Raw genomic sequence first — 24,640 nt, forward strand, 5'->3', positions numbered from 1 at the left:
CTAGATCCAGGGCAGACGCAGATGGTGCGTTCCTAGACATAGTTCCAGGCACTGTGGCTGCTGAGCCAGGAACCACACTTTGAGAGCCGCAGCCTTAGGAGCTGAGTTTGCTTGTACTTCAACAGGGACCTTCTAGCAAGGATTTGGGGCCCTCGAGTGTCCAGGTAGGGAAGGCTGTTATGGAAGGTTCTGACAGCTTCTGTTTCCTGAGCCCACACCACGTGCCATCTCCCGTGCCAAGTCCTTCCTGTTCTCAGCCCGGAAAGGTTGATACCCATGTTTCCACTGAGTAAACAGACCCAGAGAGGTTAAGTGTCTTGCCTAAGGACACACAGCAAGTCAAAAGCAGAGCCAGAAATGGAACCCAAGTCTGGGGAGGCCCTGGACCTGAGCTCTTGACCCCCGTGTTGTATGGCCTTCTGGGTAAGTGCACACCTTTTCTGTCCGCCTGCAGAGACTCAGACCAACCCCTCTCTCCCCTTTTGGTTGCAGGATGTTCTCTCCCTCCTCCTCCCTTGGATGGTGAGGACACACTCCCCAACCTGGACCTCCTCCCTCCTCCACCGCCCTCCCCTGATGAGCAGCTCCCTGCCTCCATGGGAGCATCACTCATTTCAGACTTAGAGCAGCTGCATCTGCCCCCGCCCCCGCCCCCACCTCAGGTATGGGTCCCTCCATCCCTGTGGAGCCCCAGGGTCCCCAGGGAGGGGGAGGGGGAGGGGGACGGAGAGTCTGCGCCTTTCAGGGATTTAAGCTTGGAGGTTGCTCCTGCCTGAAGGTTGTCCCTCTTCAATACTTTTAAGCTGGTAAAAGCTGATCCTGCTTTTCAAGGTCCCTGGAGGACGGGTGCCAGACCCTTTGCCTCCTCAGTTACCCCCCTTTCAGCTCTGAGAAGATAATTTTAATCCCCTGCCCTTCATAGAGGCCGTTGTAGTAACGGGCAGGATTCCAGGCCAGGCAAGAGCGATTCCAGAAGATTCTTCAGAAGTGGCTGGAAGTAGCTTTGGGCCCCAGCCACTGCCGTCAGCCTTCCAGCGGAGCGACGTTTGGTCGCTTGCCTCTCTGTGCCTCAGTTTCCTCCTCTGTAGAGCGGGGCTAATTGTGCTTGGTGCCATCAGAGGAGGAGCAGAGCTGAGAGGGCTGTGTGGGGTCCCCATTGGGTGACAGCTCCCCTGCCCTCCCCTTGTCACCCCACAGTCCCTGACCGAGGCGCCTCCGCCCCAGCCTTGGCCCGGTCTCGCCAGGCCTGCGGAGGACGAGCTGCCGCCTCCCCCAGAAGAAACAGTCGGCTTCCACGAGAGGGAGGCGTCCACAGGTACGGGCTCGGGGCTGGAAGACTTCTGGGTGGTCCCCAGGAGCCCTCACTGGACACGCAGGAGCTTCCGAGCCGGAACTAGAAAAGCGGGGCCCCCGGCGTCTGTCCCACTGACGGTTCAGCCACGCGCCTCATTCCTGTACATCAGTTTTATGTTTATTACCTTAATCTTTTCCCTTTGTAACTGAAATCCATTTTTATGCTATTTTAAAAATATTTTTATATTTTATTTATTTGAGAGAGAGAGGGGAGGGGAGGGGCAGAGCGCAAGAATCTCAAGCAGACTCCTCCCCGAGTGCCGAGCCAGATGCAGGGCTCAATGTCACAACCCTGAGATCATGATCTGAGCCTAAGTCAGGAGTTGGACGCTCCACTGACTGCGCCCCCCAGGCGCCCTGAACTGAAGCCCATTTAAATATCGATCAGCAAAATATGCTATGATAGCAAAATGCCTTGGATTTTTTCACTGTTTAATTTTTTTTTAAGATTTTATTTGTCAGAGAGAGAGGGATCACAAGTAGGCAGAGAGGCAGGCAGAGAGAGAGGAGGAAGCAGGCTCCCTGCTGAGCAGAGAGCCCGATTCGGGACTCGATCCCAGGACCCTGAGATCATCACCTGAGAGGAAGGCAGAGGCTTAACCCACTGAGCCACCAAGGTGCCCCTCACTGTTTAATTTTTTGAACACATAGTGTTCTTGCATAGACAAGATAAAAAGAACAGAAAGACAGACAGTGCAAAGTCTCCCCTTTGAGTCATCTGTGTGTCTCCCACTTTCCTGTCAGATGGGCAGCCTCTTTAACATCTCCGGTATCCTTCCAGAGACATCTGATGCATATGCAAGCTGTGTCTGGGCTGCCCCCCGGCCCAGCCCATTTTTCCACAAACTGGAGCGAACTCTCAGCTGTTCTGCACTTTGCTTTCTTTCCTTCAAACACCTTAGGGCTCACACCACACCCGAACATAACATGGCTCCTTTTTCACAGCTGTATAGTATTCCACTGGGGCCCTGCTGTATATGTGTAGCCAGCTGCCTGTGGACGGACACTTAGGTGGTTTCTTGCTCTAACAAGTAAGACTGAGACGAACTGTCTTTCACGTGGGTCATTTTGCCTGCGTGCGAGTTTGTGAGAGAAATTTCTAGAAGAGAAAATACCAAGGCCAACGGGTACATGCATTTGGTCCTCCCGATCTGCACCACGCCCCCCAGCAGTGTCTGAAGGCATGACCCCCCCCCGCGCCTCCCCAGGCCCATGTCTTAGCCATCTACTTAGCAGCTGCTAAGTGCTTACCAGGCACCAAAAGCCTTCTCTACTCCACGGTTATTATCTAATTCTCTGGCTTCTTCTAGTCTTATGGTTTCAATTGTCATACTTAGATCTTTGATACATTTGGAATTATCTGGGCATAAAGGTGTCACCATGGAGCCTCCTTTAATTTTTTTTTTTTTTAAGATTTTGTTTATTTATTTGACAGAGAGAGATCACAAGTAGTCAGAGAGGCAGGCAGGGAGAGAGGAAGGGAAGCAGGCTCCCTGCTGAGCAGAGAGCCCGATGCGGGACTCGATCCCAGGACCCTGAGATCATGACCTGAGCCGAAGGCAGCGGCTTAACCCACCGAGCCATCCAGGCACCCCCTCATTTAAATTTTTACAGATGGTAACCCATGCGTCCCGATGCTGTGTCCTTTAATTTAGGCTTTTTTTTTTTTTTTAAGATTTTATTTTTAAGTAATTTCTACAGCCAACAGGGGGCTCAAACCCACAACGCTGAGATCAAGAGTTCCACACTCCAATGACAGCCAGGCAGGCGCCCGTCCCCGATTTAGGCTTTCAGGGGCTTTTCACATTCCTTTGTATTGCTCCTAAAATGAGGCCACACTCCCAACCCCCACCTCCCCACTCCCCCACCCCCTAGCACTTTAGGCTTGTCCTGGGCGGTGCCTGGGTACGGTTCTCCCAGGCCGGGTGACTGACAGCTGGTGTCTCCTCCACCCCAGATGTCTGTGCCTTCTGCCACAAGGCCGTGTCCCCCCGAGAGCTGGCCGTGGAAGCCATGAAGAGGCAATACCATGCCCGGTGCTTCACGTGCCGCACCTGCCGCCGCCAGCTGGCCGGGCAGAGCTTCTACCAGAAGGACGGGCGGCCCCTCTGCGAACCCTGCTACCAGGTAACCTCCCACTGCGGGTGGCCTCTGGGCACCAGACACCGTGCTGGGCCCTTGAAAGGTCTCCCATTATTTCGTTCCCCACAGTAATCCTGGGAGGCAGGCCCAGGAACCCATTTCACAGATGAGGACATTGAGGGTCAGTGAGGGGAAGGAGCTCAGCCAAGGTGTATTAGTTTTCTGTGGCTGCTGTGGTAAATCCCCACAAACTTGATGACCTCACACAGCACCCATTTATCCTACGGTTCCGGAGGTCGGAAGTCCATGGGCAGACCTGCACCCCCTCTGGAGGCTCTAGGGGAGAATCTGTTTCCTTACCTTTTCCAGCTTCTGTAGCTGCGTCCTTTGTGTCCCTTGGTTCCTTCGTCCACCTTCAAAGTCAGCACAGTGGCGTCTTGCTTTGGTGTCCTGCTTCCTCCTCTCTGTCAGTTCTCCCGCTGCCTCCCTCTTATGGGGACCCTGGGGATGGCACTTCAAGCCCACCCAGGATCCTCTCCCCATGTCGAGACGCTGAACTCAATCATATCTGCAGGCCCTTTGGCCATTAGAGCCCGTAGTCATGGGTTCCAGGGATTAGGACCTGCATGTCCTGGGGGCATGGACGCAGCCTGTCACACACGTCACCACCTTCGTCACACTCTGGAAGGTGGTGGACGGTGGGGAGCGGGGCTTCTCCCACTGTGCCGCCCAGTTCTGGAGCCCGTGCTCTTGCCTCTTGCCTGAAACTACAGGTTTGAGTGCACAGAGGAACCTGTGTCACCTCCGAGTACCAGAGGCCATCTGGGAGAGCTGGTTTGGTTGCCACGATGTTAGAATTGCAACCTTCTGATGGCGTGTGGTGCGCAGCCCACTCAGACATGTGCCCTGGCTGTGTGCGGACCTCCCCTTGGTCTCATGAGTCGATAGCACCTGGGGGTCTGTGTTTTTAACAGGTCTCTCGGGTGATTCTGATACACACACTGCAGTTTGAAAGCGACTGATTCCAAGTGTTAGAATATTTGGAGGACTAGCTAGTAAACTCCAGACAATCTGGTGACCGTTTCAAGACATCACCAAAGTCAGGAGGCACCGTGGGAGCAGCAAGGAGCCAGGCCATCCGCACCCTATCCCTCTGACCCCCTCAAATGACAGGGGGAGATAACCTTATCCTCTTCCCTGCTCACAGCCAGGCACGGGTGAGGCACTGAGGGGAAACCGGGGCGAGGGTGTACTGACAGCTGGAAACAGCAGGAGGAAGACTCTAGGCAGTGTTCTAGGGAGGGAAGGGCTGCCCCCAGGACAAGGAGAGAGGGGGTTCCCACCAAGGGGGAGCAGAGACCAACACACCTTTCTGTCGGGATGAAATCAGGTTAAATGAACAGGAGCCCAGCTAGGAAGGGAGGGGACTGGTCTGGAAGAGAAGGTGGACAGGCTGGAAGGTCTTTGCTCTGGGTCAGTAATCTCTCTCTCTCTCTCCCCGCTCCCTCCCTTCCTTCTCCCGCCTTCCCATTCCCCTTTTCACCCCCCCCGCCATCCTCCTCATTCCAGAAGGGATCTGAGGAGCTTATAAGAATGCACAAATACCTATAGTAAATAATGTTGTACACTTAAAAATTTGCTAAGAGTATAGATCTCATGTTAAGTGTTCTTACCATAATGAAATTTCAGAGATAGATAAATCAGAAGAGAGGAAAATTAAAGTAGAACGGGGGATGAAGCCAGAGGGAAACTTAGTACCCCAAAATATATGACTAAAAGACCCCTATAGTCATTCGCTAAAGTGGGACACAGAATTTGACTCTGAGCTTTCCAGTGGCCAAATGGAAAAGGGAAAGAGTTTTGAAATTTATTGTCTGTAAGATCAAAAGCACACCAGTTCTTCCTGGAATTCCGTTTCCTGACTGTGAGGTTTAAGAGAAATTTCCCCCATGGGTCCTAGTGGACACTGGCCATAAGCAGGTCCTAGTAATGAAAAATACAATAATAGCTTCTTGGCAGGATTCCTCACTCTAGGCCCAGGACAGAATGCTAAGCTTGATTCACTTTAACCAATGGTAGAGGTTTTGGGGTGGTGGTTACGGGCCAGTTGCATGAGCGGGAGCCCTTCTCTCTAGCCCTGTGCTTCTAGGCCCCTGTGGGTTGCCAGCTAGAAACCCCTTGCTGCTTGGAGCGGGCACAGCCATGGGATGGCTCTGAGGCAGTGTCTCTCTGTCCCAGGACACCCTGGAGAAGTGTGGCAAGTGTGGCGAGGTGGTCCAGGAGCACATCATCAGAGCCCTGGGCCGGGCCTTTCATCCCGCCTGTTTCACGTGCGTTACCTGTGCCCGGTGCATTGGGGACGAGAGCTTTGCCCTGGACAACCAGGATGAAGTGTACTGCCTGGACGACTTCTATAGGTATGAGAGGGGGTCTGCGTGCTGCGTAGGACTCAGCCAGAACAGAGGAGCCTGGCCCAAGCTCTAGGGGCTGGCGCAGAGCATTCCTGCAATCTCTGGGCTCATAGAAACCTGTCTGCCTGGTCCACACACCCTATATTTGACCACACACCTGCTTCTAGCTGAAACCCCACGTACCTGCACTGTGGCAGGCACTTCACGTGAGCTAAGCCCTTTAATCCCCAAGCCTGGCCTGTCAGGCAAGTACTATTAAGCATTCTCTTTTACCAAATGTGGAAACTGAGGCAGGCAGCAGACAAACCTCTGGCAGGTATGGAAGTTCCGATTCAAGCCCTGAGGCTGCAGAGGCTCCCTTTGGAGCTAGAGCCTTATGAAGCCGTAGCCCAAGGCTAGGACACCTGTCTGGCTAAGTCCCTACACTGGGGTTGTACACTGCCCAAGGGGAGAGACAGCTGTGTCTGTTCAAAAGACAGGGAAAAAGAAGAAGCGTTGACCCACAGTACCAGATAAACGAAAGGGGGGGTCAGCCCCACTGAACACACATGAGATTTCTTGCCTTTCTAAAATTCAAAAGTTCCCCAGTCACTTCCTTGCCTCGAGCTAATTATACCCTGGGAAGCCGGGTCTAATTACACCAGCCTCTCCATCCGCTCCTGCCAGGAAGAAAGAGGCTTTGTGGCTGTGGCTGCAGGTGCAGTCACATGGTGACGCGTCCAAAATAGCTCCGGGAGCCGAACTAGCGCCACCCCGGCTCCCACAGCTAATTTCTGCGGTCCTGGCCAGAGCGCCTCAAGCGTGGGTTCCCTTCCCTCTAGGAAATTCGCCCCTGTGTGCAGCATCTGTGAGAACCCCATCATCCCTCGGGACGGGAAGGATGCCTTCAAAATCGAGTGCATGGGGAGGAACTTCCATGAAAACTGCTACAGGTGTGAGGTGAGTGGGGCGGTCAGGAGTCAGGATCACGCTGCGGGTGGCCCCCTGCCACCCCCAACCCAGCCCTGCCGAGAACCCATGGGATGCCAACACTGTGCTGGGTGCCAGGACACGGGGACAAGTTGGGGTAGGGGCTCAGCTGCCAAGTGCTCACCACCCAGTAGCAGAGACAGATAAGAATGGAGATCATTAGAAGCAGTCTATTAATCAGAGCTCTGAGTTAATGATAAAAACCAAGCTCAGGGCCCCTGGGTGGCTCAGTGGGTTAAAGCCTCTGCTTTTGGCTCAGGTCATGATCTCAGGGTCCTGGGATCAAGCCCCGAGTCGGGCTCTCTGCTCAGCGGGGAGCCTTCTTCCTCCTCTCTCTCTGCCTGCCTCTCTGCCTACTTGTGATCTCTCACTCTCTGTCAAATAAATAAATAAAATCTTAAAAAAAAAAAAAAAAAAGCTCATCCTGCTTTCCTCAAGAAAGGGAATCTCATTGATGAGATCATCAGGGCATCTCTCCATCTCTCAGTTCTGCCCATTTTGTATGTTCGCTTCATTTTCTCTTCCTGGGGGCTAGCTCCTCTATGAGGAGAGGGATACAGGCGTGGTCATCCTTCCAACCTTGAAACCCCATCAAGGAAACTGGCCCAGTCTCAAGAAGGCCTCTGATTGGCCCAGCTTGGGTCACATGAGCCAATCTGAGCCAATCACTGGCTGGGGGGCTATGATGGACAATCCCTGAGGCCAGGGAAGCAGGTCCCCAGGACACAGGAGGAGTTGCTACAAGCCTGGGAAAGAAGGGGATGCTGCAGAGTGTAGGGAAGCGAAGATCGGAAAAAGCTGCCCAGCATAGGGCACCCACCCATCCCCCATCCCTCCCCCGCCCCCCCCCCCCAGCAGCTTCCCCTGCTTGCTTCAAAGCTCTGCTGTCACCGTCTTGAAATTCTTCCTCTTCGAACAAGGGGTGCTACTTTGCCCTTTGCTCTGGGCTCTGCAATTATGTAGTCAGTCCTTCTAGGGAGACTCGGAGTCCTTCCCTGCCTCTTCCTCTGTCACCCCCATGTTGCTGATGTGTCTTCTCTGGTGATGGTGACAAAGGTAGCAACCTTTTTTTTTTTTTTTTTAAGATTTTTATTTATTTGATAGAGACCCAGCAAGAGAGAGAACACAAGCAGGGGGAGTGGGAGAGGGAGAAGCAGGCTTCCCACTGAGCAGGAGCCCAATGCGGGGCTCGTTCCCAGGACCCCAATGTGGGGCTCAATCCCAGGACCCCGGCATCATGACCTGAGCCAAAGGTAGACACTTAACAACGGAGCCACCCAGGTGCCCCAACGTAGCAACTTTTATGGTGCCACCTAAGTGGGGTGTCCCAGAGGACATCTCTTAGCCAGCCAGTGAGTAACTCCAAACATTTACCTTACTTTGCCGTATTTAAACAGATGCATGGAGCCAAGAGGCTGTTTGTGCTCAAGTGACAAGGAGGCTGGGTGGAGAAGTTGACACATTGCTCCATATTACGTTGTGCATTGGTTGTGGTTCAAGGTCCAGCTGATAATACATCTTGCCAGAACAATGATGTCATTTAAGTGCTGTTATCACCACCCTAGCCCTCATTAGGCCCCATAGTGATTAGCTTTTCCCTGAGTCTGGCTGGTGAGCACACAAACCCTCCCTGCGTACCCCTGGTCGGCTTGGCGAAGGCAGCTGTAAGCATCACCCGGCTGCTGCTCTAAGTCCGGGCTCCGGCTCTAGCAGTTACATTTTAGAGGGGAAGGCTTGAAACACCGTGGCCCGGAACTGATCCGGGGTGCTGTTTCCCCAGGCAGAGAAATGGGCTCCAAGGTGCCATCTCAGATGAGGAACAATGGGGGAAAAAACAGCCTGAAAAAAGTGACTCCAACTCTGGTCCATTAGACCTAGTTCTAGCCAGCTCTGGGCCATCCCACAGCTCCCTCACAGACTGTGACTCCGTCATAGATGAGGGCTTTTCTCCCTTGATTCTAATTGAGGAGAGGTCACATGTACCCTTTTGGGACGTGAGGTTTGGCACTTGATACTGCGGAATGCCAAGCAAGTAGCCTCTAGGAAGAGTACAGATCCGTGACCTTGCACCACTTGAGGTGCAGTTGCAGGGAACAGACACACGAGGGCGCCCTTCTCCTCTGGCTGTGCTGGGTTAGGATGGCCGCTGGGACCCCAAAGTTGTCTCTGTGGGGACCAGCTGCTCTGGCCCGAGCCATGCAGCTTCCAGAGGTTGCCAGCTGAGCCCTGATTCAGGTCTCTGGACATTCAGTCGTTCCCATTGTTGCACTCCAGCGTGTGTCCAGGGGAGGCTCCCAGTGAGGTGTGGGCAAAACGGTTAAGTGGGCAAATTTCAGGCCCCGAATCCCCAACCTCCTTGGTCCGAAATCCTTTGGAGATTTGAAAAATCAGAGGTTTGTGCCAGTGTTGAAGCTGTGCAGACAGGGGAGCAAGAAAAAAGATGCCTGGGCTCAGGCTAGGGACCTGTCCTGTCCCAGTCTAGAAGCAGCTGCCCGGCCTGGGGCGAGCCTGTCGTTCCTCAGACCTCAGTTTCCCCAGCTGTGAAGTGATGGGACGAGACTCGATTCAGTAATTCACGCAGCAGACGGTTATCGTGGGCTCGTGGGTGTACCAGAGTCTGGCCTAGGCGGGATCTAGCAGGAAATGGGGTCACTGCTTCTCAGAGCTTGCGTTCTAAAGGGGCTGCTGCTGGGTGATCACTAAGGCCCTTCTAGCTCTTCCTGAGATCCCTCAGTGTCCCTGACCCTCGGTGTCCTCAGTTCTCCCCTTGGCTGACTCCGCCCTCATCGCTCACACCTCCGTGGGGATGGAAGCCCCCATGGGCCTCATCTTCCCTGCCCAAGCCCGGGCCCAGGTGTGTCGGAGGATGGAAGTGAGGGGCCTCGCTCCCGGCCCTCTGGAAGTACATTTGTCAGTTAATTTCATCAGCAAACGCGGGGGCCGGGGAGGTGGGGGAGTCCGCCCCGTGCAGGCTCCGGGCCGCTTGCTCGGGTCTGGGGTCCATCCGCTCGTGCCTTGTTTCCCGCAGGACTGCAGGATTCTCCTGTCCGTGGAGCCCACGGACCAAGGCTGCTACCCGCTGAACAACCGCCTCTTCTGTAAGCCGTGCCACGTGAAGCGGAGTGCCGCGGGATGCTGCTGAGGGCACCCGCCGGGGCGGGAGGGCCTCTCCTGACTCAGTTTGCCTTTCTGACCCACGCTTGCACACTCTCCTTCTGAGCCAGGACAGGGACCGGCCTGCGGCTCTGCCCGCTTCATCGGGGACATGGGGGCTGAACCGCCCCAGGCTGAGCCCCCTCCCCGCTCAGAAGTGGGCGGTTGGCAGACGGACAGTGCTTCTCAGACTTTCCACTCCTCCTCTAGCCTCTGGGCTCTGGAAGGCTTCCATAGCCCAGGGCTCCCATCTCCGAGGCTCTTGCCCCTCTCGAGCACTGGCCTTGACCCCCACTTCCATGGGTGAGTCAGCATGAGTTCTCTAGATGCCACACCATGTCCCTAGCAATGACACTTTAGCTGTCCCCATAGGGGATACTAAGACCAGCCCTGGCCTGCAGGACTGAGCTGTTTGGGTAAACCTCCAGGGTCCCTTAAAAAGTTCCACCCCACCCCATTTTTTTTTAAACAAATTTGAGATTTGTGAGAAATCTCTCTCTCACAGTGAGAAACATTCTTTGGACTTGGGGCGAGGTAGGGATCTTGGTAGGAAAAATCTCATAAATGTACAAGAATGTGGCCTAGCGGTGGGAGCCTTGGACGTCTCACCTGGAGGACATGTCATGCTGACGTGGGGACCAGGTATGAACCTGAACAGCAGGGGCGGGCGGAGAGGGTGGTGTAGGCTGACATACCAGGGACGCCGGCCACCCCTCTGCCCTGCCTTCGGGTGCACCTCCCGGTGCCACAGTGATTCTCCATTAAGTGCCGGTTGTATGCTGGGACCAGGGTCCAGAAGCTCTGAGTGTCCTTCCAACAGCCTTGACCGGGGCTGTGTACGCAACCCCCCACGCATGCGCACACTCTTACGGGACAGGACTGGGCTGTCCCTTCTGCCTCCCTGTTTATCCCCCGCTGTGTCCCACTCGGACCCTCCAACCCAGGCTGCCCTGTGACCACTGCTTCCGCAAGGCTGTACCTAGAAGATTCTTCTTTTTAAGGAAAATCACTTTTGATGCTTTGTAACTTCTGAGACGTCTTGTAGGGCATGAACAAATGAACTTTCCTCCCTGGAGTGCTCGGGGTGCACCACGCTCTCCTCTGCGGATGCCCTGGGCTCCGAGTACTGGGAGGGTCTCCTTCTGGAGCCCCTTAGGGGCCTCAGAACGGAGCCCAGCTTCTGGCTCAAAGCTTGGAGAGTGAGACCCAACCTCTGGGTGTTCACATACCATTTCCACAATTCTTGTAACCAAGAACCTCCTGTTCTCTTCTTCCTTAATATTTTCTTGGACTCAACATACTTTTTTTGTTTTACTTATTTCAAACTTTAGTCTCATGCTAAGCAATATATCCTGCCGTCACATCTTATGTGCTAGTTATGTTTTTTCCTATTACATGTGAAAATAAATGCGTACCTATTCAAAGTCTGTCTGTGTTCCAACTAAGATCTCTAGAGAAATGCCGGCCTTCAGCAGTAGCTGGAGAAATGTGGGTTGGTTGTCTTCTCACTGTGGTACGAGTGTCCAGACAGCGCCTGTTCCTCGTTCCCCCAAACAGGGGCTCAGCTCAGCAGATGGAGGGACTCGTGTCCCTCTCCCTGCCCAGTGACGAAGACTTGCCTGCAGCAGCTGACCCCCAGGCATGCTGGTGCACCGTTCCCAGACACAGGCCACCAGCAGCAAGAGTGGCTGCAGGGTGCCCAGAGTGGGGCCTCTGTTTTGGGGGGCCCTCCAGGGCCGGCAGCTCCTTTCACAGAGTCAACATCTGCCCGCGGGTTGTGCTGTCTGCACACGAACAGAACGTCCCCCTCCACCCTCGCAGGGACAGCCTGGCTTGCTTGGCCAGCGTAGCTCTGGAGAGAAGGGTGCGTGGAGCAGTGGCCTTGGGGGTGCTCAGACCTGGCTCTAGTCCACTCTTAACAGTGTGGACAAGTGATCAGTCCTGAGCCTTGATTTTCCTCATTTTGGTAAAATGGGAATAATGCTGACCTCTATCACAGAGGGTTGCTGTGACCAAAAGAAAGGAGTATCAGGTTGGTGAGGATTCACTCCCAGGGCTGGCCGGCAGCTCTTAGCATTCATCACTGGCCCTGTGACGCCCATCAGAGACTGCTGGGGACATGCCTGCAGTGACAGATCTGGGTGTCCCATGCTTGCTGAGGCGCAGGAGAACCTCGGGGCGTCTCCCTACGTGGGCGTTAGTGGGGACTCCCAGGACTCCAGGATTCTGGCTGGTATTGAGCGATTTGAGGGAGGATTTAGGGAGGTGAGGGTTTGGTCCTGTGTGCTGTAAGAAGCAGGGAGACCGACTGAGAGGCGTGGTGCATTTGTATCCAGCAGGCTTGGTAGGCGACAGTGGCTTACGGCAGAGGATGCTGGCCAGTTTTCAGGTGGCCCGGAGTCACTCAGCCCTGCTGGTCCCCAGCTGCCAGGGGCCACTTTGCTCTCTTAATCACCACACTCAGTTTAGTTTGGCTTTTCCTATCATGGATACGTAACCATGCGCTGGGATTCCTGTGTTCCAGTCTGTTTCTGGCTGGTTGTGTTTGGAGGGATGGTATCTGGATGAAATTCTGGGGATACTTTTGTCTTCCAGGCTGCATGTGTAGGAATCATTCCATAAGGGGACAGACTTCTGGGGAGCATTCTGCAATGGGAAATGAGCCCGTCACAAAACCCCAAATACTCTGACTGCCCTTCTGTGAGGTACTTGGCATAGCCCAAATCACAAGGACAGAAAGTAGAAAGGTGGTTGGTTAGGGGCTGGAGGGAGGGGGAAATGGAGAGTCGTTTGGTGAGTACAAGCTTTCAGTTTGCAAGACAGCATGTTCTGGAAATGACTGGAGGAAGTGCTTTAAAAAAGCCACTGGGGGTGCCTGGGTGGCTCAGTTGATAAGCATCTGCCTTCAGCTCAGGTCATGATCGGGCTCCCTGCTCACTGGGAAGCCTGCTTCTCCCTCTCCCACTCCCCCTGCTTGTGTTCCCTCTCTAGCTCTCGCTCTATCAAATAAATAAATAGAATCTTTTTAAAAATAACCATGAAAAAGCCCCTGAACTGGATACACTTTCAAATGATTTGGATTCATTTAATGTTATGTATATTTTACAATTAAATATATACATAAGTATATTTAATGCTCAGAGATGGGGAGAGGGGCTGACAAAGGGATTAAAAAGATGTAGGAATCCTGAGAGACCATCCTCCCATTGGGGGTGCCCAGGAGGCCTGGCAGTAGCTTTCTGCAAACCCAGTGGGATCTGCCACTCAGCCATGGGGACGTCCTGAGAGCAGGGCCCAGCCACTAGAGGGCAGCATGGGCTAGTGAACTGGAGCACCAGTTCACCCTACCGGGGTCCTCAGCCTCAGCCTCTCCAGACGCAAGATGGGAATAACCCCTGCCTACCAGTGCGGAGAAGAGGAGAAAAATGATTTGGGCAAGTAGGGAGTGAGCCACAGGGCTGTGGAATTACTGCACAGCCTCTTGGAAGGAGACCCACGTTGGAAGACAGTTCTTCTGCCCAAACTCACACCTGCAAGGAGGGAGAATCCCACCTGGGAGCTGGCGCTGCCACCCCTCCAAGTCGATGCCTGGGAGTCTGGACTCAGGAGCCTGATGTGGGACTCGATCCCAGGATCCCAGGATCATGACCTGAGCCAAAGGCACACGCTTCACTGACTGAGCCACCCAGAGGATCCTGAGCGTGCAGCTCTGGATCTCAAGGTCCTGAGTTCAAGCCCCACTTTGGGTGTGGAGCGTCTCAGCTCACAGACAAGGAAGCTGCATAGCAGAGAGGCATGTAACTGCCCAGGGTTACACCGCAGAGTCAGTGCCAAACCAGGTCCAGCGTAAACCACAGGCCCACAGAAACTACAGACCCACATCACAAACACCCACCGTCTAGAATGTTCCAGAACCCATGATGTAACACAGATGCCAAAATCCAGCTGAAAAACGTGTATGTCAGCTATACGTAAACAAACCAACCCATAAATGTCTGGGACCCCTCACCTCTTAGGCTCCAAGCCTGTCCCATGCAAGTGAGAAGCGACGTCCCCAGCTCATTCAGAAAGGACCTGCATTTGCAGGGTGTGAATCATACTCCACTCATGACTGATCATCAGATTAGAGACCACGGAGCGTACCCTGGTCATGGCCTTCCTTCTGCAGGAAAAAAACATGTACTTCAGTGGAAAACTATGTCTGCGCCCAGCACACCCTTCAGGGGTATCCGATTCTAGCCTTTCTTTTTTTTTTTTTTTAATTTGGATGAGGCTCCACGCCCAACATGGGGCTTGAACTCACCACCCCAAGAGTGGCAGGCTCTCCCGACGGAGCCAGTCAGGCGCCCCTTAGCCTTTCATTATTCTTTTACAACTGTCAATTGTAGGCCACTGACCCATTCCGTCTTGTCCGGCAGAGGCCCCTTCACCCCCTCGTGGAAAACCGGTTTTGCCTCTGTGGGCACATTTACTTCGATATTCCTGGCCTATAAACGTGCCTGTTCTGTTGCTTCTTCGAGCCCGTGACAACATCTGACCCAGGTTCACTCTGTATTGGCACAGGAGTCACGGTTTTACCGTTTTTAGAAAATTATCTGTAGCACTTCCTTCGTCAGATGTTTCCTGACAGCATGTTTGGCTGGGCCGCTGGGAGGGGGGCTTGCTGGGGGGGGGGGCAGCTCTCTTGCGTGAGTTCAGACGAAACAGGCAGCTGTCCACCCCCCCCAGGAGCCCTGTCCAGTCTCCGAGTGAATCCCAGAAAGGGGCTTTGCCCAGGGGGATGGGACAAGGTCTTAGCATCTCTCTCTCTTCCTCTCTGGCTAAGCCTCTAATCAGCTATTTGACCTTGAGATACAACCTTTTTAGGCCTGAGGGTAAGGAAGGGCAGATGAGAAGCTGACTTATTTCCTGACCGCTTGCTTGGGGTGAGGCGGGGGAGGTTGGGATGATTGATTATCCCTGACAGGAAGCTGGGGTTCAGCGGGGTCATGGAGCCGGCCTACAGGCCACACCTGAACAGAGGTGGACTTGAACTGGAGCCGGGCCTGCCTGCCTGGGAGCTCCAGGCTGTGACCTGCCTGCCCCTTACCCTCCAGGGCCAGACGTCTGCACAAATGACTGGCTGCCCGGGGCACGGTCCCATGGTGTCCTCCTGACCTCTCTGCGGTCCCCATCATACAGGTGAGGAAACAGAGACCCAGGGGGATGTCATGACTCGTCCAAGGTCACAGAACCAGCAGCCACAGAGGGCTGCACCCTGGGATTTCTGCTCATCTCAAGGGTGGAGTCAAAGCAAGTTCTGGAAGGCCTGACTTCTTCCCCAATAAAGGCGCCCAGAGGGTGAGAGGCAGGAGCTCGTCTAAACATAACCCTTACCAGAGAACCTGGACTCTTGAGGAGATCTGGGCCCCTTCGTAATGACGGTGCTGACGGTCATAATAACAGCAGCTCCCATTTTGTGGGCAGGGAGACGCCTGCAGACATGATCTCATTCTATCCCCAGTCTTGCCTCCAAGTGAGTGAGTAGCCATCCTCCAGACACGGGGCCCACGGCTGGCCTCACTGCCGGTGGCTTCTGGCCTTAAACCCCTGTTAGCCGCTGGATTGGTCTCTGGGCTCTGTGACTGAGTCCCCCAGACTCTCTTCTCTTCTGTTCTTTGTTTTTTGTTCTTGTTTTGTTGTTTTGTTTTGTTTTGTGTTAAGAATAACTGTGTTGGGGGCGCCTGGGTGGCTCAGTGGGTTAAGCCGCTGCCTTCGGCTCAGGTCATGATCTCGGGGTCCTGGGATCAAGTCCCGCATCGGGCTCTCTCTGCTCAGCAGGGAGCCTGCTTCCTCCTCTCTCTCTCTCTGCCTCTCTGCCCACTTGTGATTTCTCTCTGTCAAATAAATAAATAAAATCTTTAAAAAATAATAATAATAACTGTGTTGTAGATTTGGGGGTTTTGTTTGTTTTGTTTTAAAATTTTATTTATTTATTTGAGAAAGAGAGAGGAGGGGACGAGGGGAGGAGCAGAGGGAGAGGGACAAGCAGACTCCACGCTGAGCACAGAGCCCCATGCTGGGCTCGATCCCACCACCCTGAGATCGTGACCTGCGCTGAAATCGAGAGTCGGACGATGAACTGACTGAGCCACCCAAGTGCCCCCATCTCTTTTTCCTTCATCTGTCGGATGGAGATAACTCTACCTTCATCATCACCTTTAAGGGGATTAAGTAGCACGTGACTACATGCAGAGGGGGTTCCCTGGATGGGATCCTGCGATGGAAAAAACACATTAGTGGAAACCCCGGTGAAATCGAGTCGAGTCTGGAGTTCGGTGAACAGCATCTAACCCGGGTTGGTTTCCTCCCTGTAGCAAACCTGCAGTGGTTTTGTAAGATGTTAACAGAAGAGAACCTGATGAAAGGTGTTGAGGAAACTCTGTATGATCTTAGCGGCATTTCTGTATATCTAAAACTGTTCCCAGATTAAAAGTTTCTTCTTGGGGAACCTGGGGGGCTCAGTCGTTAAGCGTCTGCCTTTGGGTCAGGTCATGATCCCAGCATCCTGGGCTCAAGACCCACACTGGGCTCCCTGCTCTGTCACAAGCCTTTTTTTTTTTTTTAAAGATTTTATTTATTTGACAAAGAGAGACACAGCGAGAGAGGGAATACAAGCAGGGAGAGCGGGAGAGGGAGAAGGAGGCTTCCCACCGGGCAGGGAGCCTGATGCGGGCCTTGATCCCAGGACCCTGGGATCATGACCTGAGCTGAAGGCAGATGCTTAACGACTGAGCCACCCAGGCATCCAATAAATAAAATCTTAAAAATAAATAAATTAATTAATTAAATAAAAGTTTCTTCTTAGACAAGGTAAGTGAAAAAAAAGGGGGAGAGCCTGTGAGTTCTGGGGGAGGGGGCTTGGACACTGCCTACCACGGATAAGATGGACCGGAAAGGCCATCAGATGCTCTGCAATGGGGCATGTCCTAAGCTGGGAGAGGGCGTTCACTGATGGAGGACTGGCCAGAGAAGGGGAGGCGGGGGGCACAATCCAGTATGTGGATTCCCAGTTGTTCTCAGGACTGGAGCCTACCCTGCACCCCCCAGAGGTGGCCCCAGATGGGTAGGGCCGGGCAACCAGTGTAAGCAAGTGCGTTGGAGCTGGCATTCCCTAACCTGGGAGGCCCCCAGAGCCTAGTGCTAAGGGTAGGGTGGGGAAAGTGCTGGGGCTCCCCTCTGCTCCCACAACTGGGAGACAGATGTCAAAGAGAGGGTGGGAGTGAGGGGTCCCAGAAAATCGGGGTGACCTTTACCCAGCGTGGGTGCAGATGTTGCCCTTTCTGTAAACAAAGCAAGGATTCCTCAGGAAAATACCATATAGCCAAGGACCCTTGAGCTGGTCTTTTAAAGGTAGTGCAGGTCACAAGTCCACGGGGAAGAGATGCCGAGGAGTATTACCCCTGAAGGCCTGATCAGAAAGAAGGCTGGGGAGGGTTGAGAAAACTCTGGGGCCTTTGAGTCATGGGTCAGGCCACCTGGGGCTCTGCCAAGGCCAGAGCCCGGCTAGAACCGCCCTCGAAAATCTGCACCCCCTCCAACCAGCACCCCTCCTCGGCAGGGCCGTGTTCTGGGGCGGCCTCCCAGAGGCCCTGGGTGGAGGAGGCAAACCAGGGTTCCTGGTTCCTTGCCTGGAGCTTCTACTTCATTCATTAGTTCATTCATTCATTCACAAAATCCCAAAGGCTGAGTGGGAGTCAGCCAGCCCTGGGTGCAGGGCCCAGAGCTTCCCAGGCGCTCGCTCTCTGCACTGGGCACAGCTGACTGTTGCTGGGGGCCTGGGGAGAGGGAGGAGGAGGTGCCGAAGGGTCGGACCAAATCAGCAAGGGCCTCTTGGTTTGGTGGAGACAGTGGGTCTTTTTCCTTGAGGACGGAGGAAGCCCGAGCCTCGGCCGAATTCCAGAGCCAAGGGACAGGTAGGGAGGACGTGGAGCCCAGCTTCCCGTTCTCGAAGAAGAAGAGACTGGTTGGAGCCCAGAGAGGCTGTGAGACCCACACCTGGTTAGCCGCAGAGCCCCAGGTGTCTTGAGTTCTAGAGCAGGCTTTTCCCGTGGCTCCCCCCACCTCTATTTCTGCTAAGACCTCCTTTCAGACCCAGGCAGGCACCCGCATTCATCTCAACACCTCCACACGTCGGCAGATGGACAAAGACGACGGGCGGACTGGGGTGAGTGTCTCGAACGGGCTGACCCAGACCCAGGGGGATGTTCCCCGGGAGCAGGCTTCCGGCAAGGGTGAGAACCGACTTGCCCCAGATGGGTGAAGTGAGTCACTGGGGAGCCGTGTTCACACTTCCTCCTTCCTCCGGGCTTCCATCCAGCTCCCTGAGGGAGGTGCAGCCCAGATTCCTGGGGCGGCCATCCTCCTCCCTCCAGACTGGGGTGCCGGCTGTCTGCACCCCCAACTCCTCCACACACCCTGGTAAGTTTCCATCTTGGCCCCGTGGTGTGACTCAGGCTTGACACGTCATGTGGGACGTTGGTGGCAGGAAGCTCTGACCTCCCTTCTCCTCCTGAGCTTGACCACGCGTTTCGCTGCCCCCTCCTCTTTCCAGGAGGCTTGATGGGACGAGGCGAAGGACCTGTGGCTGCTCAGCCAGTGGGGGGTCTCCTTAGAGACAGGGTCTCTGCAGACCAGAGACGGTACGCCCCGGGGGCCGTCCCCGGCTGGGCACCTTACCACCTGTCAGGGGCTCACGCAGCCAACAGCCCTGGGAGGCCGACCCATCACTGTCCCCATTTTACAGACGGCCTGTGCGACAGTCTTGGGCAATGCGTGACCGTGGTGTCCAGCGGCACCAAGGGCCGGCTGGGGACCCATGTCATGAACTAAAGCCACACAGCTTTCTCGGTTACGTGCTCAGGTCGTGGGGCTCTGGCTGTCGGGGCAGCCCATGATGAAGGTTTAGGATGAGGTTCCCTTCACATCAAGTTCTCAGGCTGCTGGAACAGGCCCTCGGTGACTACTGATGGCGTGAGTGAGTTAGCTCCTTGGGGCAGGGTGACTTAAAGGGTATCTTACTTTCTTCCGTCTACCTTTTTTTTTTTTTTTAGAACAGCTTGATTGAGATAAAATTCACACTTTTAAAGGGTTTTTTTTTCACAAGTAGTTTTTGGTATATTCACATTGTAGAGCCATGCCCGCTGTCTAATATCAGAACATCTTAATCACCCCAAAAGGAAACCCAACACCCCCCCAAAAGGAAACCCTACAGCAACCCCCCCAGCAGTCACTTCCCATTTCCCCCACCCACAGCCTCCCCGTCCCCAACCAGTAATCTACTTTCTGTTTTGTTGTGTTTACCTAATCTGGAGGTTTCTATAAATGGAATCCTATGTGGTCTTTTATGGCTGACTTCTTGCCTTCCTCATGTTTTCACCTTGGACCCCTGCCGGAGCTTTTGTATTCGCAAATATTCATTGTATGAGTACACCCTTTTGTTTCTCCGTTCATGGGCTGGCAGACCCTTGGGTTATTTCCCTTTTTGGCTATCACAAATAGTGCTGCTGGGGACATTCGTGAACAGGTGGGACCCATGTTTTCCTTTCTCTTGGGAAAGGAAACCTGTGAGCAGAGTTGTTGGGGCAATTTTTATGCCGCTTGAATTCTTCCCAATAAGCACATACTTCTTTTATAATAAATGAATATTTTAAAAATCAGTTTTTCACTGGGTGCCTAGGTGGCTCAGTCTTTAAGCATATGCCTTTGGCTCAGGTCCTGATTCTGTCTCTCTCTCTCTCAAACAAATTTTATAAAATCTTTTAAATTCATTTTTAATATTAATATAAATATTTTTTTTAATTAATAATTATTTTTTCTAAGAAGATGAGCTGAATTCATAGGGAAAAAAATAGTGGACTAAACTTTGAGACAGGGAAGGTCTGGCTGGGAGCCAGGACTGAGGTCACCAGCAGGTGGACATGTAACTGAGAGCAAATTATCACCCTTCTCAGGGCCTCATGGGGACATGGGGGTGGGGCAGGGGTGGGCGGGGCAGCAGCTGAGCTGGGATGAAGACATCTCCAGCCCTTCTCTGCCCTGACAGCTCAAGATCATAAGGCAGCCTAGGTTCCCACACCCGGTTCAAGAAACACATCAGGGAAATGATCTGTGGGTTCTCTTCCTAAAAGGATGAGTGCCCTAAAATTGGTGGTCCAGATAAAGACCAGATTCAACCCAGCAGAATGTTTTAAGTCACACCCTTTCCAATCTCTAATTGAAAGGTGAGCAGATAGCTAACTCTATCTGCCACTTATCTTCCACTTTATTTTAATTTAATTTATTTTTATTTTTTATTTGACAGAGAGAGCGAGCACAGGGAGAGGGAGAAACAGACTCCCAGCTGAGCAGGGAGCCTGACAAGGGACTCAATCCCAGGAGCCTGGGATCATAATCTGACCAAACGCAGATGCTTAACCCACTGAGCAACCCAGGTGCCCCTATTTTTTTTTTTTTAAGATTTTATTTAAATATTTATTTATTTATTTATTTGAGAGAGACAGACAGATAGAGATAGCAACAGAGATCAAAGCAGACTCTCTACTGAGCAGGGAACCCGACATGGGGCTCAATCCCAAGACCCTGGGATCATGACCTGAGCCAAAGTAGTCAGACCCTTAACCCACTGAGCCACCCAGGCACCCTTTAATCTTCCACTTTAAACCAATGCTTCTTAAACTAAATTGTGCCTACAAAATCCTGGGGATCTCATTAAAATGCAAATGTTGAACCAAGGGGTCTGAAGCGGGACCTCCATTGATTGTGTCCTTCTAAAGCTCCCAGGTGAAGTCAGCACAGCTGGTCCCAGAATCACAACTTTTTTTTTTTTTTAAAGATTTTATTAGTTTATTTGACAGAGAGACAGAGATCACAAGTAGGCAGAGAGGTAGGCAGAGGGGGAAGCAGGCTCCCTGCTGAGCAGAGAGCCCAACGCAAGGCTCCGTCCCAAGACCTTTAAACCATGACCTGAGCCCAAGGCAGAGGCTTAACCCACTGAACCACCCGGGCGCCCCAGAATCACAATTTAAATACCCAGGCTCTACCCCTCCTATGCATGGGAAGGAAACACACTTTACAAATTTCTCCATTTATTCATTAGGGAACTCAGTCCCTATTGAATGTATTTTTCTTTCTTAATTTGAGAGAGAGACAGCATGAGAAGGGGGTGGGGCAGAGGGAGAGGGACAAGTCGACTCCCCGCTAAGCGTCAGGGGCGATGGATCTCAGGACCCTGAGATCATGACCTGAGCCCTAGTCAGAAGCTTAACCGACTGAGCCACCCAGGTGCTCCCCTGCCCCTTGAATGTGTTTGGGTGGATTCTGATCGCTGTTTGATGAGTCAATGGACGTAAGAACAAAATGCTTATGCCTGTTCGAGGAAGAACGTGGGGAAAATTGATGTCATGTAATCCTTGTGATAACCCTGTGAGATCAGAAGATTATCCCCATTTCGCACAGGGGTTACAGAGTTACAGAGGGGCAGGCAGATGGCCAAGTTGTGGTTTGTCCTCCAGTCTGACTCCAAACCTGGTGCTGGCTCCGCTGCCCTGGCGCTCCCCTCTTCCTTCTGTCTACACCCTGGAATTGCTAAAAGATGACATAAAACCATACAAACTGACTTCCTGTGAGCTTTTCTTACCTGCCGTTTCTTTCTTGAGTTTCATCCCTCCTTTTCGTGTATTTGTTTCTTCTCTATGTCTGTCCTTCCACTAGAATGGAAATTTGTTGAAGGGAAGGACATTGCTGGGTCCCTAACTTCTGGGCACACAGTGGGAGCTCAATAAATATTGGTTGTATGAATAAACTGAAACATTTGGAGATAGCAGGTAAAAAAGCAAATTGCAGAATGGTATGCAGGGAACAACTCCATTTTTGTTAAGAAAATGTTTGAACGCAAGTAGAGAACAATCTGTAAGGCCGCGTATTAATTATCTCAGGGATTGGAACTGGGGTTTCGGTGTGGCTGATTTTCATTTTCCATTGTTTCATTCTTTTCTCTTTTATATGAGCATGAATTTCTTTAGTAATAATTTTTTTTTAAGTTTTTAATTTATTTCTTTGACAGTGAAAGATCACAAGTAGGCAGAGAGGCAGGCGGAGATAGAGGAGGAAGCAGGCTCCCTGCCGAGCAGAGAGCCCGATGCGGGGCTCGATCCCAGGACCCTGGGATCATGACCTGAGCCGAAGGCAGAGGCTTAACCCACATGCCCACATGCCCTAAAAAGTGTTTTTTTTTTTTTTTTTTAAAGAATAATCATCCAGGGAGCACCTGGCTGGCTCAGTTGGTGGAGCATGTGACTCTTGATCTTGGAATTGGGGTTCGAGGCCCAAGTTGGGTGTAGAGATTGCTTAAAAAATAAAGTCTTGGGGGCACCTGGGTGGCTCAGATGGTTAAGCAGCTGTCTTCAGCTCCTGGGATCAAGACCTACGTTGGGGGGGGGGTCCCTGCTCAGCAGGGAGCCTATTTCCCCTTCACCCCTCCCCCTGCTTGTGTTCCCTCTCTCTCTCTCTCTCTCAGATGAATAAATAAAAAATCCTTAAAAAATTAATAAAATCAAATCTTGGGATGCCTTGGTGGCTCACTCTGTTAAGCATCTGACTCTTGGTTTTGGCTCACTTCATGATCTCAGGGTCATAGGATCGAGTCCCGAGTTGGGCTCTGCTGAGCACGGAGCTTGCTTGGGATTCTCTCTCCCTATGCCCCTCCCCATAAGCCCGTGCACTGTCTCTCTCTCTCTCTCTCAAAAAACAAAACAAAAAAACAAAAACCAAAAAATGTCTTTTGTTAAGACAAAAGAATCATCCACACTTCTTTCTAGTATGTATATATATATATTTTTTTTAAGATTTTATTTATTTATTTGACAGAAATCACAAGTAGGCAGAGAGGCAGGCAGAGAGAGGGGGGAAGCAGGGTCTCCGCTGAGCAGAGAGCCCGATGCAGGGCTCAATCCCAGGACCCCAGGATCATGACCCTAGCCGAAGGCAGAGGCTTTAACCCACTGAGCCACCCAGGTGCCCCTCTTTCTAGTATGTATATACAGATGGGTGGAAATATAAGGACATTTATTCCAGCATTATTTATCATAGCAAAAAATTGGAGATTATTACTTGCCCACTTTAAAATTTACATTGCTTTAAAAAAGTAAAATAAAATATGAATTGTTTTGATTTTTTTACAAAGAACATTGCAATGGACTGAATGGTTATATCCCCCCTCCACCCCCACCAAATTTATGTGTTGAAATCCCAACCTCTCGTGCGACGGCGTGTGGAGGTGGGGCATTTTAGAGGTGATCAGATCTCAAGGGCAGAGTTCTCATGATGGAATGTGTGCCCATATGAGAGCGATCCCTCACCCTTTCCGCCATGTGAGGTTATAGCATAAAAGAAAAAAACAAAATAAAACAAAAACCTTGTCTCTGAACTCAGAAGCGGGTCCTCCGCAGACATTGAATCTGCTGGTGCCTTGGTCTCACGCTTCGCAATGTCCAGAACTGGGAGAAAATAAATTCTTGTTGCTTATAAGCCGTCCGATCTATGGTATTTTGTTACAGCAACCCAGACGAAGACCAACATGCGTTTGTGTAACTGAAAACAAACAGCAGGTAAGAGGGCGACGTGTAGGCTCACTGGCGTATAACCCAGAGCAGCCGGCCAGAGGCCCCCTCTGGTCCACGGTCCAGGTGCCTCCGCACCTGGCCAAGCCTATTCTGGGTTTTCTTCTCCCACGTGCCACATGAGCAGTGGAAACAGTGTCTGACAAGGGGGACCAGCAGCAGAAAATAGGCAATCTGCTTCAGAGACCGAAGGCCTCTGATCTTTGCAGTCTCCTTAGGGACAGGTCAGAAGCCCCAGTGATACCACGGGCTTGTCCCTGGAAGCTGGGGTCTCTGTCCGGGGCTCGGACTTCCTACTGACGGAGCACTCAGGACAGGGTAAACAGACAGCTGGGTATGTTTTCCGTGCATCGTGGGGAAATTAAGTCCCCCATCTATCTCTGCCTGTTGGGTGATTTATCTGCCTCATTATTCCACACAGACTAGAGGTCACCGCGGTGCAGTTCTCTTTGATAACCATCCGCCAGCAAATATCAATGCAGCTGTGGGAACATTAGGACTTCCTCCTGCCTTCAAGGAGTTGACAATGTATCACTTTACAAGTCCAGGAGACACAAGTACCTCCAAGTTAGGGTCCCATGGAGACTAAGGGGACCCTGGAATGCTTCCACTGGGGGTGGGATGGGGCGTACCCCCAGCACGCTACCAAACCGAGTAATGCTAAAAGAGCTTTACAGAAAGTACAGAACATTCTAAGTGTTTCCATTAAGCAACCTGATCCTTTTTTTAATTTCCTCTTCTTTTTTTTTTTTAAAGATTTTTACTTACTTATTTGACAGACAGATAGAGATCACAAGTAGATAGCGCATCAGGCAGAGACAGAGGAGGAAGCAGGCTCCCTGCTGAGCAGAGAGTCCAATGCAGGGGCTCGACCCCAGGACCCTGGGGTCACGAACTGAGCCGAAGGCAGAGGCTTAACCCACTGAGCCACCCAGGCACCCTAGCAACCTAACCCTTTTAAGACCCACACTGATCACAATGTGATTATGCTAGTGAGAAGATGGGAATTATAAA

At 52.4% G+C, this 24,640-nt stretch overlaps 1 protein-coding gene and 1 long non-coding RNA gene across 8 annotated transcripts in view; one reads left to right on the plus strand and one right to left on the minus strand.

Moving 5' to 3' along the window:
- Nucleotides 1-11,395, plus strand: part of FBLIM1 (filamin binding LIM protein 1) — a 22,620-nt gene extending 11,225 nt beyond the window's left edge. For all 7 annotated transcript variants that reach the window (XM_082685481.1, XM_082685476.1, XM_082685478.1 and 4 more), the window contains 6 exons: nucleotides 493-662; nucleotides 1,198-1,315; nucleotides 3,311-3,480; nucleotides 5,674-5,852; nucleotides 6,668-6,785; nucleotides 9,844-11,395. In XM_082685481.1, the coding sequence (XP_082541607.1) occupies nucleotides 493-662; nucleotides 1,198-1,315; nucleotides 3,311-3,480; nucleotides 5,674-5,852; nucleotides 6,668-6,785; nucleotides 9,844-9,957 (869 nt within the window). In that variant the 3' untranslated portion in view covers nucleotides 9,958-11,395. The remainder of the gene's footprint in view (nucleotides 1-492; nucleotides 663-1,197; nucleotides 1,316-3,310; nucleotides 3,481-5,673; nucleotides 5,853-6,667; nucleotides 6,786-9,843) is intronic.
- On the minus strand, nucleotides 7,886-14,536 carry LOC309841908. The gene is made up of 4 exons (XR_014299401.1): nucleotides 14,366-14,536; nucleotides 13,978-14,130; nucleotides 9,702-12,614; nucleotides 7,886-9,649 (listed from the first exon to the last, which is right to left on the minus strand). It is a non-coding gene; the product is annotated as an uncharacterized lncRNA (long non-coding RNA).
- Nucleotides 14,537-24,640: the final 10,104 nt, after the last annotated feature.

This window comes from Mustela nivalis, assembly GCF_964662115.1.
Source record: "Mustela nivalis genome assembly, chromosome: 10".
Classification (NCBI taxonomy): domain Eukaryota; kingdom Metazoa; phylum Chordata; class Mammalia; order Carnivora; family Mustelidae; genus Mustela; species Mustela nivalis.